General features: G+C 37.0%; 1 protein-coding gene across 1 annotated transcript in view; it reads right to left on the reverse strand.

Moving 5' to 3' along the window:
• LOC126175820 (probable E3 ubiquitin-protein ligase HERC3) overlaps window positions 1-11,139 on the reverse strand; it is a 34,134-nt gene extending 22,995 nt beyond the window's left edge. The window contains exons 1-4 of the mRNA XM_049922813.1: window positions 10,750-11,139; window positions 10,556-10,644; window positions 2,434-2,713; window positions 1,879-2,005 (exon numbers count right to left, since the gene is read on the reverse strand). Coding sequence (XP_049778770.1) covers window positions 1,879-2,005; window positions 2,434-2,713; window positions 10,556-10,644; window positions 10,750-10,915 — 662 coding nt within the window. The 5' untranslated portion in view covers window positions 10,916-11,139. The remainder of the gene's footprint in view (window positions 1-1,878; window positions 2,006-2,433; window positions 2,714-10,555; window positions 10,645-10,749) is intronic.
• Between the last annotated feature and the right edge of the window lie 9,333 nt (window positions 11,140-20,472).

Consider the following 20,472-nt stretch of genomic DNA (forward strand, 5'->3'; position numbering starts at 1 on the left):
GCGAAGACGTGCTAGAATTTCACACATTTGAAGCACAACGTAGGGGGCAGAACACAGAGTTTCACGTAACATTGGTATACCATCACCTTGACCTTTTCAGGCAATGAATTACCTTCAAAGGCCAAGGTGAAGGCCCCAGTAGCAACTCTACTCTCCTTTGGACCTTTATAGACACGACGGACGAAGTTTACATCCCCCTCCCAAGTTGGCACAGCTCATCATCAGACTGCAAGAGGTGGTCACAATGGAAAATGATGCCCTGAACCATGTTTAGATTACTATAGGAAGTGATTGTCACTGGAATATTACCCCCTTGTCACAAGCAAGCAACACTTGTGACTGGACAGGGAATGCTGTTTCAATGAAAACTGACCCACTCTTCATTTTGGAGATGGCTGCGACTTCCCCAAAACTTGTCCTATGCTTTGTGGCCAGAAAAGAATCCTCATCCGTCCTTGTAGAAACCAGGTATTGGTGGGGAGTATTTCCCTGCTTGTCAGTTAACCCGACGTCCCTCCCACAGCATAGCCAGGGAAGGAAACAATTGGGTGTCACATCTCTCTGCATTGAATGAGTTCCTTCCTTCTGAAGAGACAGCTGGAGCCTTATGAAAACCAGCAGGAGAAAGCTTCATCTGCCATGATGCAACTCACTCCAAACAGGGGTTCTCACCATGGGCACAACCCACCCTCAGCAACGGTTAACTGGCCAGTAATCCGCTGCTTAGAGTGTCCATGCCCCAATCATGATGGGCGCATACTCCTTGGCATAGATGGGGATGTTTCAGTTCAGGCACCAACAGTGTGATCCCTGCACGGTCAGGGGCTACCACCTTGCAGGTACTTTAAGGCCACCTCCCCTCTACCACAATGGGATGGCTACTGTGGTGGAAAGCAATGGTGCAAGGGAGCCAAGGTGGAAAGGCACAAAAGTAAAAGAGATACCACACTGGGTGACCTTCCCTGTGTAATCCCGCACTTCTGAAAATTTTGGAAATTTTATAGCATGTCAAACCCAACAATGAGGACCATGTATTTATTAAAGAAAGGATGTAGAGTGCACCGGAAGTGAAATGGACCAGGTCCAGGCCCAAGTTGAGTCTGCACCAGAGAAACCATGTGATGGAAAAGCAGAGAAGGGAAAGGGATAATGGAAGTATAGGCTTGCATCACAGAGAGAGTAACACTCCTGCAAAGGCTGGGGGGCTCATGGTAGCCAAGCATTTACTCCTAAAAGAATTGTATGCCCCTGAGAGATTGTCATTTTTGCCATCATCTCAATCACTAACCAACCACAAAATAAACCAACTACATTTTATGATTCCTGTGTACCTCAATCGCCTTTCAGGTTGAATGTTTGAAAGTATAATGAAGTAAGAAATTAGTTTAATTTGTGAACATTCAATGAGTATACCATAACACACATTTGCACCAAACAGTCTGTTACACAATTCTAGTTTATTATGAGACCAGTTACCATTGTTAGCTTACAAGCAATCATCACATAAAGGTTTGAATTTTTCTTTCTATATTCTAAAGTCTTTTCTGATTCACATGAATTCATAAAACCAGAAGCAATTTCACCCCTCCCTCAACCTTTTCATCTCTGGTAATATTCTAATTTTCTAATGTTTATGTAAACAATTGCATCACTTCAAGTTATATGCCATATAACTTAAGAACTGTGCAAAACTAGACACACAAACTTTTTATTAATGATTATCTTTGAAGGAAGTGGCATTATTTCATTCCTGAGACTTCATCATTGTCTTAGGCAAAATTTGCCACTGCTTAATGCGTGTAAATCACATAAGATGTAAAGCTTCCTCATGTTAAAGTATTGTAATGGAATCAAATGCAAGAGTGCCATATTACTTACGTGCCAGTTCCCCAAGAGTAAACAGTTCCAGCATCTGTCAGTAGGAGGCAATGTTCTATACCACAAGCAACAGCAGTCACACGATGTTTCGTGAGAGGCAATGGAGATGGAATACTGAAGGCACAACCTATTTTGCAACAAAGGAAGTCAATACTTATGATATCTATTTTTGTTTGACAATGAAAATATATGTTCTGTCCATTAACAAAAAACTGATTTTATGCATCCCATCAGAGAGGTATGCTTCACGAAGCCAAAGAACTGTTTCAGCATGTAGACACAGTCTTGGTACAGAATTTTTCTGTCACTAACTTGCAGTAATTTAAAAGGATAAAATACCAAAATTGTGATGATCAATCAAGAATACACACTTTGACATTTTTGATTATAGACGGTTTGTATCAATACATTTATTTTGAATGGTGGTGATATTCTTGTATGGACTACGAATTTTGCTTGGTTCTGATGTGTATATTTATCAGCGTGAACTTAAATTTAAATTATTACCTCATTACAGTTTTGTGATAACACAAACTACAGTGCAAAGATCCTTACCTGCCGCAGTTACTGCCACATGAATAGCTTCACCACAGCATATTTTAACAATTTTTTGGTGGGATTCTCCACTACTCGAATTTGGAAGTGCTCCATCCTGAATCCTCTTCCCATGTCTACACTGTTTATTTACAGTTTCCTTCTCATCATCAGATGTAGACATCTCAGTCTCAACATTCACAAAATTTGGCAGCTTTTTTAAGGCCCCTGTGGACGAAATGTACTGCCAACACTCACCGCTATCTGTAAGTATCAATGCCCGTGAAGAGGAGCAAGCAGCCTGAAAAATAAAAGCTTCTGTAAGATCACTAATTCTGCCCAAATTTTTATGGTACTGCACATCAGTGTTGTTCTAACTTTTTCCCGACTGCACAATCTCCAATGCGGTAAACCAATGGTAACTTGAATACAAAGTGGATTATCATCAATATTCCAACTATATTATCCATGTCTGCTAACCTGAAAGATATAGGACCTGTAAGAATGTGGGAGTGGAGGAGAGAAAATCTGTTAGTTTTGGAAAGCAACACACAGACTACATATAACATCAAGGAACAAATCTCTTAAAAAATTCCATTTTTATCAAAGGTAGAGTTCACCTAAGGAAATTAAAATTACAACGAAACAATGGCCAGCCGCTCTCCAGAAGGTAATATTTCAGTAATGTCAACAGGCACATTTAAGAGAGACATCTTTCTAGCTTTCATAACTATTAGTTCCTTCCTTGTTGGGTTGGGAAAGGGGTAGAGGGCGGGGGAGTAAGGGGCAGACTGAAATGTATCAATATATGATTGTTAGGATACATATGACAAAATGTTGACATCAAGTGTCAGGCTGTCACATTTACAGGTTTATATAAATTTTGTTACAATCATTTCATTAATCTGGTCCTTTTAGAACTCAAAAGTATTACACTGACTCAAATTCTGTCAATTTTGTTTTGACTATAACAAGCACACATACACCTTTGCACTTTTATTAATAGGTACTTAGGCATAAAGCAAAGTAATCTCATTTTGTAATTCCAGAATACCTTTCAGAAGAAGGTAAACCAACATTTCATTAGTACTAGTGGAATGAACATGTGCATATGTTATGAACATAGAACCTTGATGATGTAAGCAACTCTGCAAAAAGCATTGTTACTGAATCTATTTTATGAATTTCTATACTAAAAGCTGTGTAAAACTTCATGTTGCAGTATGAGGGAAGTAAACTAATACGTAATTCCATGATGTCTGCCTGTATACACCAACAAGTTTTTGATTGCAATACAAAAATTTTCTGTTTCTAATAAAGGATTATGTAACCACTAATTATTAGAATAATGTATGAAGGGTGGCAAATTAGCCGTCAGAGTAACCGTATTATACATTAAACATTTAATTATGGAAGAGACACAACTTGAATTTCTTGAAATTTCTCTTGGAACTACCAAAACATTAGCTGCACTGTCAAGAACTCACCAAGTTGCAGCAAATTTTGGTGGAGCAGATATTTGCAAATTCTTTTACAGCCACTGCAGCAAAGAAGATTGCTGAGAAATGAAGATGAGTATTTGCTATTAATTGTTACACCCTATAGCATGTAATTTGTGGTGGAGGATCCTATGATATAAGCAAATAAAGAGGTGATAACTAAAAAGTGGGACAAAAATGTTTGTGGTATAAACTTTATCACCACGGACAATCTTTTTTCTGTGTGGCAGAAATTTTGTGTGGAGACAAGAATTTTAGTGAGAAGACTGAAATTTTAATTCGACGTACTTAGTACTGTGTTTGTTTATCAATCTGATGATTAAACGTAATCAAAACAGGTTTCAGGTAGTAGACTATGTTGTAAGTTGAAACAATAGCATTAAAGATAATGAAAGTAAAATCTAAGTTAACAGTGAGGTAGCACAGAACCGGATTCACAATAATGAGTCAGTAGGAACTGTTTACGTGAATGCTTGTTCACTGTTTCTTGGTTTTGATGAAACTGAATTTATAGGCTCAAACAATGGAGTTGTAAAATTATTGTCAAGGTTATTAGCTGTTTCAAGCAATGGTCAAATTGCTGAAACAAACAATAATCTGAAGGATCTTAAATAGCAATTGGAAAATAGTAATACAGGAACCACAAGAAATGAAGAGGAGCTTACAAAGCATTAAAGAAGAGGCAGAAACAGATTGGAAACAGGTTGATTAACTTTTCTAGGAATTGCAGATATATTTTGTTTCTTCACGCTGCTTACATGTTCAGTACCTACTGGCAAATACTGATTTGAAGCTCATGGTCCAAATCTCTGACACTGTTGGCAATTCAATCTTTAGAACTGCAATTGCCACTAAAGGTAGACTCAGTTATGATTTTCTGTATCCACTGGCTGGCTCCCTCCCACAAACGTAATCCCGAAGCGTAGACATAGAACAACTGTTTTCAAGATCAGAAAAGTCTTGAAATGCTGAGAATACATGAAATACTGGCTTTAAAATAATCATTTAGAAATTCTGCCATTTCTTTTCATGTAAACCACTGTTCCCAATGAAGCAACAAGGAACTACGTGGACTGTCTTAACAAGCTGAATAAGCTAGACTGTATGGGTTACAAAAAGAAAAACCAAATTTAGATAGAAAATCTTGTTCTTGAAAATGAGACACTATAACCTGCCTTACACTATGCAAACTAGTGGTCTTTGAAACCAAGCCAAAGTTGTGGGCTTTTTAAGGTAGTGGACTTGTTTACATGGAGCTGGGTCCAAATCTCAACCTGAATAGCCAAATTTGCTTTTTCCAAGGTTTTCATAAATGACCCAATGCAAAAGCCATGGTGGTTGCTTTGAAAGGAAAACAATGTTTTGACCCATTCCATGATGTCAAACTAAAAATTCTTTCATGCTATTTTCTTTACAGCTATTTACGAATTATATTTGGAAGTTATAAACATTGCTGAATGTGGCCTTTTCAAACTAACATCTGAAACGCCCATCATAAGACAGTGTTTGTAGAAAATTTTCATTTAAATATGAAGTGTGTAAATCAAAGTACTTTACATTTACTGCTTTAGTTGTTACTGCATTACTTTAAAGCTTTTTAGTTTAGCCTACTTAATTTTTCTGTAACCAGATTGTACATATTCTTTTTCCAATGTAATTTTAACACTTAATTAAAAGTGATTCACACCTTAGGCAGTGCACATGTAAATCAATTGGATATCAACTATCAAATTATCACAGTGGTAAACTTGGAAGAGCACAATATTTGAAGAAGTGTGTGTCTCACCTAAGGCAATAATAACTTGTTTGGTGTGTATTTTTGCCTACAGAAAAAATACAATGATCCCTGAAATGTGAATTAAGCATTATTGAGAAATGAAGAGCAACTAGTTCAACAATGTTTTCATATGCCATACATTTATATACTCTCCCATATGTATTTGGCTGTAATCACATCTAGGCACAAATATGTTAGTGAGTGTAAGTGCCTCACAATTAACTGACTTACATGTGTGTCAACAGAGAGCTTGCAGTGTATAACTGATCACACTAATGTGTGTTGTGGAGTATAGATATAAGTTTAAGATGTGCCACAAACATGAACAGCATAAAAATGCAACAGTACGTAACAGTTAATTTGATGAGCTGATAACTCATTATGGCATGACTTGAGAAGAAATGCAACAAGGTTCATGAGGCCCTTTTATTGCAACAGAAAGGAACTGGGAACATGTTTATCTTGTCGTCTACCACTAAGCACAATTACAGCAATTTCCACAGAATTGTTAACTTCCTACACACCAATTTAAAGTATGACCAAACAAGAAACCGTAGAGTAAAAAATAGGTGCATTAGAAATGTTACATAACAAGTTGGTAAAACCAGAACCACCAACTGAAGGAGCTACAGGAGAAATCAGTCAGCAAACAAAAGACCATTTTTACTGTAAGGCGAACCATTACCGGTATGCAGAACACAGGACAGGAAGTGCTATTAACAACACGATTCATGAAAAAAATAATGGATAAGACACCAGCCAGTGAGGCACAGGATTTTTTAAAGCAACAATTTCAAGTCAGTTCAAGATTTGCACCAATTTCCTTGGCTTAGTAACAGGTGAAGTTGTACCAACTCTCGCAGCAAGACTCTAAAGTTACTGGAATATGTTAAATTAATGGCACTTCAGCTAGGAATGAAAATACTTTGATAGACCGTACGCTATTTGTAGCTTATTAACTACAAATGAAGGCAAGACATTAGATGAATTAACTGTTAAACTTCTTAAGAACATATAACTTTACACTGCATGAGAGGTTTTAGCAGTAAATTTACATAGGCAACAGTGTACCAAAGTACAAGATCTTTGAAAGATTTAAGAAAGGGGATATTTTTAATTACTGTAAGCAAATGGGTAACAAGGTAAGAACTTGTAATCAGTCCATTTCAGACTACAAGGAAATAGAGAAAATAATCAAAGTATCATAATACACACACGAACAGAGTACTGACTTAGAATCAACAAGGAGATAGTACAACATGGCACACATGAAGTATGTGGAACATTTTAAAAAGCAAATTCCAACCCAATTCTGCAGCAGAAATAAATGAAATTCATGATGCATCATTACTATACATATATGTTATGAGGGATTGAGACATCGAAAGAAGCACAATATTCAGGAGAAACCAGAAAGGGAACTGGTTGTACAAGTTTCTGTAAAAATTAACTGTGAGATATTTATTTTGGGAATCACATAGACCACCATCTGGATATAAATAAAGAACAACCAAACCTAGGAAACTGATGTCAGCTGACACTGGTAGAGCTTTTGATGTGACCTTCCATAACAAGGGTATTTTAATTAGGACCTATACATAGTCACACAAAATTCCTTTACTGCTGTCTTTTTTTTAAAAAAAAGAAAACCTTTTTAGTCAAAGCCATATTGGAGCATGTTCAACAGTCAAACTTTGAGACATACAATGAACAAAAAACCCAGTGGAAATGGTGACATTTGGCAACAAAGACACCAGGAAATACTACCCATGAATTAATAACAAGAGTGACAGACTTTTACTAATAAACTGAATAGCAGCAGCAAGTATGAAATGCATATAATAATTCAAATGGCAAGAGCTCACAAATATTCAAGTGCATGGGCCAATTCCCAAGAAGTAATGCAAGAAGAGCTGGTGGGAGCTTTGGTATACATTTTAAAAGTGGTCTGGCAAATTAATGTTTGGAAGTGTTAGTCTCTGTGACCAATGGATAGCCAAAAAGAGATAAAACACCTGTTTATAAAAGGGTATATACTTATGTTCTAGTTTGTAAGTCAGAAAGCATATGCAGTGAAATTAATTGAAATGTTTCATGACATAAGAATACAAACATATGACATCTATAATAAAGAAACCTCTGACTACAACAAAAGTGGAGGTACTCAGAAAAATAATTTCCCTTATCACCAACCAGTTGGCACTCATATCTGACGACTGAAATAAGACCTCATCTAACCTGTAGCCGAAGTTTTCTTTGAGATCACTTTATTCTTCTACCTTGGAAGATATAATGACACAGAGGGATACACTGATATATTGCTGGGGCAATTTATATGGGCACAAAAATGAACAGTTGAAGTATAAGGGCTGCACTGATGCAATTTAGGTATATGTAATATGACATATCACTGAACATCAGGTGCAGTAATAATTAATTTTCTTTGAATTATTCCAAAGCTACTCATGGATAAATTAATATATCTAAAAACAAAGATGATGTGACTTACCAAACTAAAGCGCTGGCAGGTTGATAGACACACAAACAAACACACAAAATTCAAGCTTTCGCAACCAACGGTTGCTTCATCAGGAAAGAGGGAAAGACGAAAGGTGTGTGTGTGTGTGTGTGTGTGTGTGTGTGTGTGTGTGTGTGTGTGTGTGTGTACCTGTCCTTTTTCCCCCCTAAGGTAAGTCTTCCCGCTCCCGGGATTGGAATGACTCCTTACCCTCTCCCTTAAAACCCACATCCTTTTGTCTTACCCTCTCCTTCCCTCTTTCCTGAGGAAGCAACTGTTGGTTGCGAAAGCTTGAATTTTGTGTGTATGTTTGTGTGTGTATCAACCTGCCAGCGCTTTCGTTTGGTAAGTCACATCATCTTTGTTTTTAGATATATTTTTCCCATGTGGAATGTTTCCCTCTACTATATTCATAGATAAATTAACATAGTCAAATTTAGCTCTGAGGTACAGGCAGCAACGAAGTTGGGAAACTCACTAAAAAGTACCAAATTTCACCACTGCATTCCTTCACTCTGAAAGAAGAAACAACAGCTCTGTGTTTTTACTTCAATACTAGATCAATTAGTAAACAATAGCAGTACCTCTGACAAGACCAACACTTGTTTTCATATTATAAAATACGATGCTCTGAAGTGATTCATTTAATTTCCTTATAATTAAATACAGTAAAGTGGTTAACTTACATAGCTCTGTCTTTAATCAATGTTTACTTGATTTGGGGGGAGAAAAAAGGCATGTACTGCAATTTCACAATTTCTCACAAACAGGTCAGTGCATCACACATATTGGATCAATGTGATATTATTTGATTACTGGTAAATACAAAAGCTTTCGAAATTTACTATGTAGTTGAGTGCCTAAATCTTCGTATCTCAGCTTGCATACAAATAACTTTCCACTCTAATTGCCTATATGAAAACTAAATAGGAGACATAAGTACCCCAGTTTGAAGGAAATACAATTCGAGGAAACATTTCCTAATTCCGTGGAAGATATGTGAAATACATCATAAAATAGTTTATGAAAATAATAACTGTTCATACATTCCCAAATCGTCAGCAACTTCTGCATGGCAGGGAAATGAATTTCCTTCACACAATACAAGGTCATTGTTTCTTTGGCATTCTTGCATGAGAATAAGAAAATGTTTGAAAGGGACAAGGTGTATGAAGATGCTGCAATTGTGATTATAGTGCTGCGTACATAATTCTGTATTCTTTTAACACTAAGTCCTTAAGCTACAATAACCCACAAAATTTACATTAAAGATCTTTCCATTTATACTATAAGGACCTGCCTCCTACATGGGTCCATTTTTGTGTGGCGGCTGTAATGCTACATGGATCCATTTGTGGTGACTAATATAGCAACATAGAACTGAAGAACAAAATAATGGAGGAGCCAGGAAAAGTTCTACTCGCCAGAATTCACATGGACAAATACGAATTTTACGCTTCACTCAAGTATAGTTAAGCAGCAGTCAAGATGCTTTCAATTTTGCTGATCTCCAATTCTATATAAACAACAGACATCTGGTGAATTGTCATAGTATAGTGCACTTTAGGGTAGAAAGTTATAGAAAATTTAGGATTAAAGGGATAAAAGAAAAAAAAGTTTTAACAACACACAAAGCATCACTTTCGTAACTGTACTGGTAATTATCACTTAGTTGTGTTGTCCCTATTTGGCAAAGCCACATTAGATACATAGCCTAAACGGAAAAAAGGAGTTCAATTCTTTGACGGACTGTAAACACGAATGACAGAACTCACTAGTTACTTTAAGGCTGATATTAAAACTTTACGCCATCCGCACCAAAATCAGGTAGACCTTCACTACTCATACACTGACGAGTGAGTTTCGAGAATTACCAATGCCAATAGTGTGTGTCGGACTTGCGACTAAATGATGAAATAAATAATTCTGGTAACAAGAAATTGTCCTTTGCAGTCAACTATGTCATACAGTGGTACTTCAGTTCACAGAATAGGAGACAACCAACAAGCCCACAACTAAACGCTTTGTTCATTTTTTTCCCTCCCTCTGCTTACGTCTACGGGCGAAACTTATTTCTCCAATGGTAATACGTAATGCTGCGCATTTTAAATTCTGTTACTGTGGTATTTGAATATCAGACGTTCGATTCCAATTAGAATACTTGCACAGAGAATAGCAGATTCCTCCACAGACGACGAAAAATACCCCAAAAGAAGCTGTAAAAACTGTCTGCTGCACGATAATTTCGAGTGGCCAGAAATTTATTATTTAAAAAACTTAGTTTGGTGGAGTGTCTCAGGAAGGAAATTACAGGAAGGTTTAGTAAGGTGAATGCCTTTTCTGACTTACCTGTATCGCTCTCTCTTCATCGCCCAAAATAAGTTTCTTTCTAATATTCGATTCATCTTCCACAAACCCAGACACGTAAACATCTGTACCTGCAACATGCCATTCCCTTAAGATGCTAGAAAACCAATATTGATCATAACTATTGTCTATTAAGAAAGACGCATTAGTCTTAAAAAAGAGATAACTATGAATACCTGTAAGAACCACCATGTAATTCCACGAAAACGAAACATCCGTTACGTTCTTGAGCGGAAACAATGTATACCCTGTTGTATCAATTTGCTTCGATGGTGACACTTGTCCGAAACCATTAAATCCGCAGCAATACAATCTCATACTTTTGCACGATTCACATTTCATAACAAGAATTATTAAAACTATATTTTCATTATGACACTCACAAAGACGAAGGCATATTCTCGTCACACAATGCAAAATAAAGGTTACGTTCGCCCAACCATAAGCACTCCTCTTCCCTAACCCAAACTAATTTACCAGCGCCGGAACGCAAATGTCACTTGTCTGCCATAAACCCGTGAACATCAAACGAAGACATCTCAATTTTCGCATGTGAATCTCCGCCTCAGACTGTGCGGGCGAGATGAACTATATTTATCCGCCTGCCTCGCGCGGAGCGTCGATAATAGAAGAGAAACATACATTTTAGTATCCTCCACCATAATTTCAAAAAGAGGGTGAAATTAAAATGTGAACGCAGTTGACTTACATTCCTTCGCTGTACGTTAGCGTGAAGGACCGAAAAAATATTTTATGTTACTTTGTTTCATACTCTGTAAATCATCTTCTTGAGAAACTTTACGGTGTGAAACGTATCAGTTGACCAAGAGATTGCAGAATCAGTTAAAAAAAACTGAAGATATATTTATGTGGGAGTATCTGTTCATAAACATATTTGTAACTGACTTCTAATTCCTACTCCTTCTACCTCTTGTTAAAGAAGAAGTTTTTAATCTAAATACTAGTGCTCTTCTGTCAGACATTTTTATTAACAAGATCAGATTATCAAAAGTTTAATAGATTAGTATTTCACATTTTTCTGTGCCAAAGTTAGATTCTCTGTAGCAAAATGGAGGACATTTTTCCTTTCGGTATTGTAAAAATAGTAATAATTTTATTTTTCTTAGGCCTTTACCACAACAGACAATGGCACACACACAATACAATACAACTGATGATTTAAAAGAACAATGGGGCACTTATCAAATTTACAGTATTATACAGCAATGTTGATAAATTTCATTGTATTGCACGAATAGATGAGTAGATTCCTGACAGGTGGTAGCGCTGTTGCCCGTTGTCAGTTGCGAAGCACAATCGGCTACAGGCGGAAACAATAACCGTCTAATGAGCGGAGATAACAATGAGGCATTTCCATAGATATGTTACACAAAATCGCATTAAATCGTTGGCTGAGGTAGGCGCTCGAAGCAAGTGCGTCCAACCAGTTACGACTGTAACGTACCTTCTTACCAGACTCAACTATAACCAGTCATGCAGTGTTCGTTTGAACGTTTGTTCTGATAAATCTTGTACAGTTTGTGAAAGCTTATTAAATAATTTGTGCACCATGAGTTCTAACCGTTATCTGATTGTGACAGTCTACATCTACATTATACTCCATTCCACCTAATGGTGTGTGGCAGAGCGTACTTTTTGTACTACTAACCGAGCCCACTAACACTGTTCCACTCGCGAATAGCGCGTGGGAAGAATGATTGTCGGTCAGTTTCTGTATTAGCTCTAATTTCTCGAATTTTCTCTTCATGGTCATTACATGAGACATATGTGGGTGATGGGAGGGAGGGGGGAGGGGGAGTAATACGTTGTCCAACTCTTCCTGGAAAGTGCTCTCAAAATTTCAATAGTAAAGCTCTCAGTGATGCACAATGCCTCTCTTGTAACGGCTGCCAATGGAGTTTGTTCAGCATCTCCGTAACGATCTCGCTCCGACTAAACGATCCAGAAACGAAACGTGCCGCTCTTCATTGGATCTTCTCTATCTCTTCTATCAGTCCTATCTGGTAGGGAACCCAGATAGATGAAAAATACTCAAGAATGGGTCGAAAAAGTGCCTTATAAGCCACTTCCTTTGTGGATAAGTTACATTTCATTAAGATTGTTCCAGCGAATCTGAATCTGGCATCTGCTTTTCCCACTATATGTTTTATGCGGTCATTCCAGTTAAGTTCGCTCTGGATAGCTAATCCTAGCTATTTTACACCAGATACTGTTTCCAGTGGTTTGTCATCAATAGTGTAGCTGTACAGTAATGAGATTAGATTAGATTGGATTAGATTAGTACTTGTTCCATAGATCATGAATGCAACACTTCGTAATGATGTGGAATGTGTCAGGTTAATAAAAGGTGTCTATACAAAATATTACATTAGACAAAATATTACATGACACTCAATATTTTTAAATTTTTTTTGTGGGGGTTGGATGGAAGGAATTGCCATTAAGAAATTCTTTTAATTTCCTTTTAAATGCTAAATGGATATCTGTCAGACTTATGATGCTAGTAGGTAAGTAACCAAAGACTTTTGTGGCAGCATAATTTACCCCCTTCTGAGCCAAAGTTCGATTTAACCTTGAGTAGGGAAGATCATCCTTTCTCCTACTGTTGTAGCCATGTACACTGCTATTACTTTTGAATTCGTTAGGATTGTTAATAACAAATTTCGTAAGTGATTATATATATTGTGAGGCTACAGTGAAAATTTCTAGCTCTTTAAATAAGTGTCTGCAGGATGATCTTGGATGAGCTCCAGCAATTATTCTGATTACACGCTTTTGTGCAATGAACACTCTTTTACTCAATGATGAGTTACCCCAGAATACGATGCCATACGAAAGCAGAGACTGAAAATAGGCGTGGTAATCTAATTTACTCAGATAGCATAAGTAGCTGAACTCAAACGTTTCAGCAGATCCTCAGTGTGTTTTTTCCAGTTCAACCCCTCATCAATGCATACGCCTAGAAATTTTGAATATTCTACCTTAGCTACCGATTTCCGACCGAAGTCTATATTTATTAATGGGGTTATTCCATTTACTGTGTGGAACTGTATATACTGTGTTTTGTCAAAGTTCAATAAGAGCCCATTTGCAGAGAACCACTTAACGATTTTCTGAAAAACATCATTTACAATTTCACCAGTTAATTCTTGTCTGTCGGGTGTGATAGCTATACGTGTATCATCGGCAAAAAGCACCAGCTTTGCATCTTCGTGAATAAAGAATGGCAAGTCATTAATATATATTAAGAACAGCAGAAGACCCAAGACCGAAGCTTGCGGCACCCCATTCTTGATTGTTCCCCAGTTTGAGAAATCTGCCGTTTTTTGCATACTATGTGAACTGTTTATTTCAACTTTCTGCACTCTTCCAGTTAGGTATGATTTAAACCATTTGAGCACTGTCCCATTCATACCACAGTACTTGAGCTACTTGAGCTTATCTAGAAGTATTCCATGATTTACACAATCAAAGCCTTTGATAGATCACAAAAAAATCCCAACGGGTGACTTCTGGTTACTCAGAGCATTTAATATTTCACTAGTGAAAGTATATATAGCTTTTTCCGTTGAAAAACCCTTCTGGAAACCAAACTGACATTTTGTTAAAACTTTATTTTTACGAAGGTGTGAAGCTACTCTACAATACATTACTTTTTCAAGAATTTTGGCTAAGGCAGCCAGAAGAGTGATTGGGTGGTAGTTGTTGACATCAGACGTAATCATGCTGATTCCTACAGGGTAGATTTCTAGTCTCCAGAAAACTGAAATGTAGCACAAGTTAGATTGTCCTTACACACACACACACACAAATCAGTTGGTCCTACTGAGAAATTCATCAATGGAGTAGAAGGAGTTGGCCACCAATAAATCCTTTAGGCTTCTCTTAAACTGAATTTCATTGGTGGTTATGCTTTTTATGGCTACTGGCAAGTTATTGAAAAAGTGTGTTCCTGCATAATGCACACCTTTTTGTGCAAGAGTAAGTGACTTTAAATCCTTGTGTAGATTATTCTTATTTCTAGTATTGATTCCATGCATTGAGCTGTTGGTTTGAAAAAGTGATATATTTTTAATGACAAATTCCATTAAGGAATAAATATATTGGGAAGCTGTAGTTAGTATCCCTAGTTCCCTAAAGAGGCTTATGCAGGATGCTCATGAGTTCACACCACATACAATTCTTATTGCACGTTTTTGTGCCCAGAAAACTTTAGCTTGGCTTGATGAATTACCCCAAAAAATAATCCCCTGTGACATTATGGAATGGAAGTAAGCATAGTATGCCAACTTTTTCGTTTTTATATCCCCTATGTCTGACACAATTCACACTGCAAATAGAGATTTGTTAAGATACTTCAGCAGTTCTGTGGTGTGCTCCTCCCAGTTGAATTTATTATCAAGCTGTAATCCCAAGAATTTAACATTGTCCATTTCTTCTATCTGCTTGTCATCGTACGTTAAGCATATAGTCATGGACACCCCTTACAAGTTCTGAACCGCATGTAGTGTTTTTCTCTTTTCAAAGATTAGTGACAAAGAATTGGCTAGGAACCAGTGATTATTGGCCACAAATATTTTACTAGCCAATCTTTCTAAGAATACACTTAATTTACTATTTATTGCAATGTTTGTGTCATCAGCAAACAAAACAAACTTGGCATCTGGTAATGTTACTGATGAAAGGTCATTAACATATACAAGAAAAAGTAAGGGCCCTAAGATGGAACCTTTTGGGACCCCACATGTAATTAGTTCTCAGTTGGATGATGCCTGATAGCTTAATACATGTCTCTTTCCTAATAACACCCTTTGTTTCCTGCGAGAGATATAAGATTTGAACAATTTTGCAGCATTTCCTGTTTCATCATAATATTCTAATTTACTTAAAAGGATATTCTGATTTACACAGTCAAATCCCTTTGACAGATAAAAAAAACCAGTTGCCTGCAATTATTTGTCTAATGAATTAAGTACATTTTCTCTGTAAGTGCAGATAGCCTTCTCAATATCAGAACCCTTTAGAAATCCGAACTGCAACTTTGACAGTATGTTATTTGTGAAGACAGTTATAAAGCTGATTGTACATTACCTTCTCTAAAAGTTTGGAGAATGCTGGCAAAAGTGAAACTGGACGGAAATTTGATGCTAATTCTTTATCGCCCTTCTTAAACAGTGGCTTAACTTAAGCATATTTCAACCATTCAGGAAATATTCCACAGATAAACGACTGGTTACACAGATAGCTTAATATGTTACTTAACTCAGAATCACATTCTTTGATTAACTTTGTTGATATTTCATCATACCCACTAAATGTTTTTGATTTTAAAGATTATATGATGGATATTACTTTTTCTGGTGTAGTGACAGTCAAATTCATATTATGGAAGTAACTTGAAATGTCTGATCTGAGGTACTCCACAGCAGCATCTACAGAATGTGACAACTCCATCTTTTCAGTAACAGCTATAAAATGTTTCTTAAAAAGTTCTGCAACACTATACACATCCATCACCAATGTATCATTTACTCTTAATGCTATTTCTCCCTCTTCATGTCTGGTTCTACTAGTCTTCTCCTTCATTATATCCCATATTGTCTTTATTTTGTTATCTGATATGACTATATTTTCCTTGTAATATATTTGCTTTGATGTCCGTATTACAGTGTTTAATATTTTTCAGTATTTCTTGTAATGTGCTATAGCATCAACATCAGAACTGTTTCGGATTGACAGATATAGTTTTCTTTTTGTTTTACAAGATACCTCTATTCCTTGAGCAATCCATGGCTTCTTTGTAGACTTTGCTCTAACCTTGGTTAGTTCTGGGGGAAAACAGTGTTCAAATAAGGTAAGCACTTTATTAGCAAAAGTGTTATATTTTTCTTTCATGCTATGAGCACTGTCAACATAACTCCAGTTAATGTCTCTGAGGAGTGTCCTAAAATAATCAATTTCTCGCTTATTGACTACCCTCCTGAGCTCATATTTAACATATTTTATATCCTGTGCAGTGTTAACATTCAACAGAATGAACTGCATGTCATGCTCTGAGAGACCATTGACTATTGGTTTTGTAATACAATTTTGTAATATAAGTTTATTAATTGGACTTTTCTATAAAGATATTATCAATGGCTGTTGGTGAGCAATTGGCTACCCCGGTGGGGAACTTTACAGTGGGCATCAAGTTGAATGATAGTGTTACTAACTCAAATAAGTTCTTATTCGGAGAGTCTTTAAGGAAATCTACTCTGAAGTCACCAGCAACCACTATTTCTTTGTTGTTGGTCGTTAAATGGGCCAGTACAGCTTCAAGGTGGTTTAAGAACAGATTAAAGTTATGTGCAGGTGCTCGATATACACTTAATATTACGAAGGATTTTTTGTGAACTTTTACTTCTGTTGCACATGCTTCCATATGCTGTTCTACGCCAAATGTATGAATGTCTACGTTTTTTAATTTATGACAGTTCCTGATGAATGTGGCAGCTCCTCCTTTCTCCATTTCTGCTCTACAAAAGTGAGATGCTAACCAAAATTCTGTAATATACCAGTGGTCAAATGATGTTCAGACAGGCAGATTATGTCAGCTGGGATTGATGACTCTAATTCATCTATGCAGATAATTAATTCATTAATTTTACTTCTCAGTTCTCGAATATTTTGATCAATAAAGATAGCTGACATTTAACACTGTCTGAGATAAAACTGGGTAGAGTTGAAATTTCCGCTGATTGTTGAAAATTCTTAACCAATGGCTGTTTATGCCGATGTAATAAGCTGGAATTATGTTTTCTGGTTTCTTTCTCAAGCTGAAGGTTTGTTTCAATCCTAACTCTCTTAAAACTTGGTTTCTTTCTGTCCTCTGTACCCTAAAAAAGTGTCTTTTCTGAACCCTATAACCACTGGTATCTTATAACTCATGACAGTGCCTCCCCCCTTTCACTTTCCTGCTATTTTCCCAGCCAGTTTACCCTTCACTTTCCTGTTGAGGTGAAGGCCATGCCTAGTATAATCCCATCTATTGAGAGAATCAATAGGAACCACACCAATGTGTGACACTGCACCCGACATAAACAGTTGTTCCAACTCCAAATAAACTCTCGTGACAGAAGACTCCAAATGAGGTCGGCCATGGCGCCCCAGAACAGATACAAACTCAACACTAGTATACTTCAATGCTAATGCAATCTTTGCCAGGTCACATGCTATACTGTATCCAGGATCTCTGTCAATACAATTACCTGGTCGCCCACTATAACCATGGTGTCTTCCTTAGTGAAATCTTTGCAAAGTGATCTTAAATCTTCTGTCACCTGCTCCAGACCAGCACTGGCTTAAAAAAAAATTGGTGACTTCGTATTTTTATCCTAGCATATTCTGCAAATGTTGGCCAACACTTCTTCCACAGGAACTACATAACAACAACACTTTCTTTCTCTTTACTGATTTTCCTACATTATTACTTTTCAATTTGCTGCTGAAAGTTTGTTGTGCCCTGTATACATCTGCAACTGCTTGCGGCTCACTAGCTTCTAACTGAAGCAACACGTCAAATCTATTTTCCACATTCACCAAGAAGCTGTTAGACAGAGTTCTAGGCCTGTTCCTCCTGTTGCCTGTAGCCACTTCCCACCTCTCTTTACCCTTCTCCCTCCTTAACCTGTCAAGATTTCCCCTGGCCTTGTCTAACTCAGCCTGAAGGGCGGCAATTTTCCCCTCCTGTTCTAGTATCTTCCTATCTCTACTACATATCCTCCAAAACCACTGATGAGTCTCATTTACTTCCCTATTCCCACGCCACTACAGTCACCCACATGGAAAAAACTACAGCACCCGTCACACCGAAGACCCGACCTAACAATTCTACAGCAAGTCAAGCACTTTTCACTCATGGTAAACGTAATAGTTTATTAAGAATAAGTCAGTTAAATTACAGATAAACACTAAAATATGATTCCACAAATTTGGCCTATACACAACTGCATGTAAACAGAAACAACAGTGCAAAGTTTCTAAAACAACTTAAACTTTACGCTACTTTCCGGAAATGGGGTCTAGTGTAGCAGGGGATACAACCCGTCGGCTTTGAACAATGACGCCACAAGTCACCAGAGAGCATGTATTACAAAGATGAAAGAGCTGAGGAGAATGTTGAGAAACAAAGGAATGCGAGAGAGATAAACATTATTTCGCATATGTAAGGGCCAGTAGTATTTTCACGTTAACGATATCGCGTGTTTTTATTTTAGTATTTCTCCGCAAAATACAATGGAAAGAAATGAATGAAATTACTAGCAAAGAATACATCGCGTTACATGTATGTCAGTTGTATCTCGAAAGTATTTCGAACTGTATTGCTTAAGTGCAGTACGGGATACAAGTTCAGCGTTGTCGATTTCTTAGTTTCAACTAGCATTGCTGTCCTGTTGTTCACTTGAACTATGTATCCCCTGCTTCACTAAACCGCAAATGAAACCCGATACAAATTAAAAGCTCATTCGAAGTGTGTTGCTTAAGTACAGTCCGGAATACGAGTTTGTCGTAAGGCGATTTCTTCGTTTTCACTAGCATTACTGTCCTGTTCTTCACCTGAACGATGTATCCTCTGCTTCAGTAAACCCTAAGTGGAACACGGGATACAAATTGTAGATGTGCTGTTTATTTCGTCTCCGCTATTACTAACATAAAGTAGGATCAGTTTATTCTATCTCATGAGATTTTTTTTTTTAAGCCAAAAAACACTTATCAGCTACTGAAGCATCTGTATCTTCTAATGGGTGCGGGAGTTCCGACTCCTGGGGAGGTGGGTGGGTGTGAGTCAGAACTCCCGCACCCATTAGAAGATACAGACGCTTCAGTAGCTGATAAGTGACTCACACCCACCCACCTCCCCAGGAGTCGGAACTCCCGCACCCATTAGAAGATACAGATGCATCAGTAACTGATAAGTGTTTTTTGGATTTTTTTTAAAAAAAATCTCACGAGATAGAATAAACTGATCCTAAGATACAGATGCTTCAGTAGCTGATAAGTGTTTTTTGGCTTAAAAAAAAAATCTCACGAGATAGAATAAACTGATCCTACTTACGAATAGGTGGAAATACACGTACGTTACATTTGCAACCTGTTTCATTTTGTATGTTTTGATTGTTTATTTAACCTTTGTGTTCCACTTGTCTTTTGCTGTTATGTTTTAGTTTAGTTTTTTTATTGATTGCTTAATAAAGTAGGATCAGTTTATTCTATCTCGTGAGATTTTTTTAAAAAAAGCCAAAAAACACTTATCAGCTACTGAAGCATCTGTATCTTAGGATCAGTTTATTCTATCTTGCGAGATTTTTTTTTTAAAGCCAAAAAACACTTATCCGCTACTGAAGCATCTGTATCTAATATCAAGCGATCACTTTTAGATTCACATTCAATTATTTTAATGATAGCGCTTATTAGAACACAGAACTGCTTTATTATCTATGCAACTCACATGGAATTGACGGCATTTCCAGCAAAATACTAAAAGCTTGTTCTCAACAGACAAGTAAGATTCTCAGCCACCTGTGTAATAGCTCTCTGGAACAGGGCATTTTCCCTGATAGACTGAAATATGCTATTGTTATACCTTTGCATAAAAAGGGGGATAGATCTGATGTCAACAATTACCGTCCAATCTCCCTTCTAACAGCTTTATCCAAAATTTTTGAGAAAGTAATGTATTCAAGAGTAGCTTCACATATCTGTAACAAACAAGTACTAACAAAATGTCAGTTTGGTTTCCAGAAAGGTTTTTCAACAGAATATGCCATATATGCTTTCACCAATCAAATTTTGAATGATCTGAATAACCGAACACCACCCATTGGGATTTTTTGTGA

This window comes from Schistocerca cancellata, chromosome 3 (assembly GCF_023864275.1).
Source record: "Schistocerca cancellata isolate TAMUIC-IGC-003103 chromosome 3, iqSchCanc2.1, whole genome shotgun sequence".
Taxonomy (NCBI): Eukaryota; Metazoa; Arthropoda; class Insecta; order Orthoptera; family Acrididae; genus Schistocerca; species Schistocerca cancellata.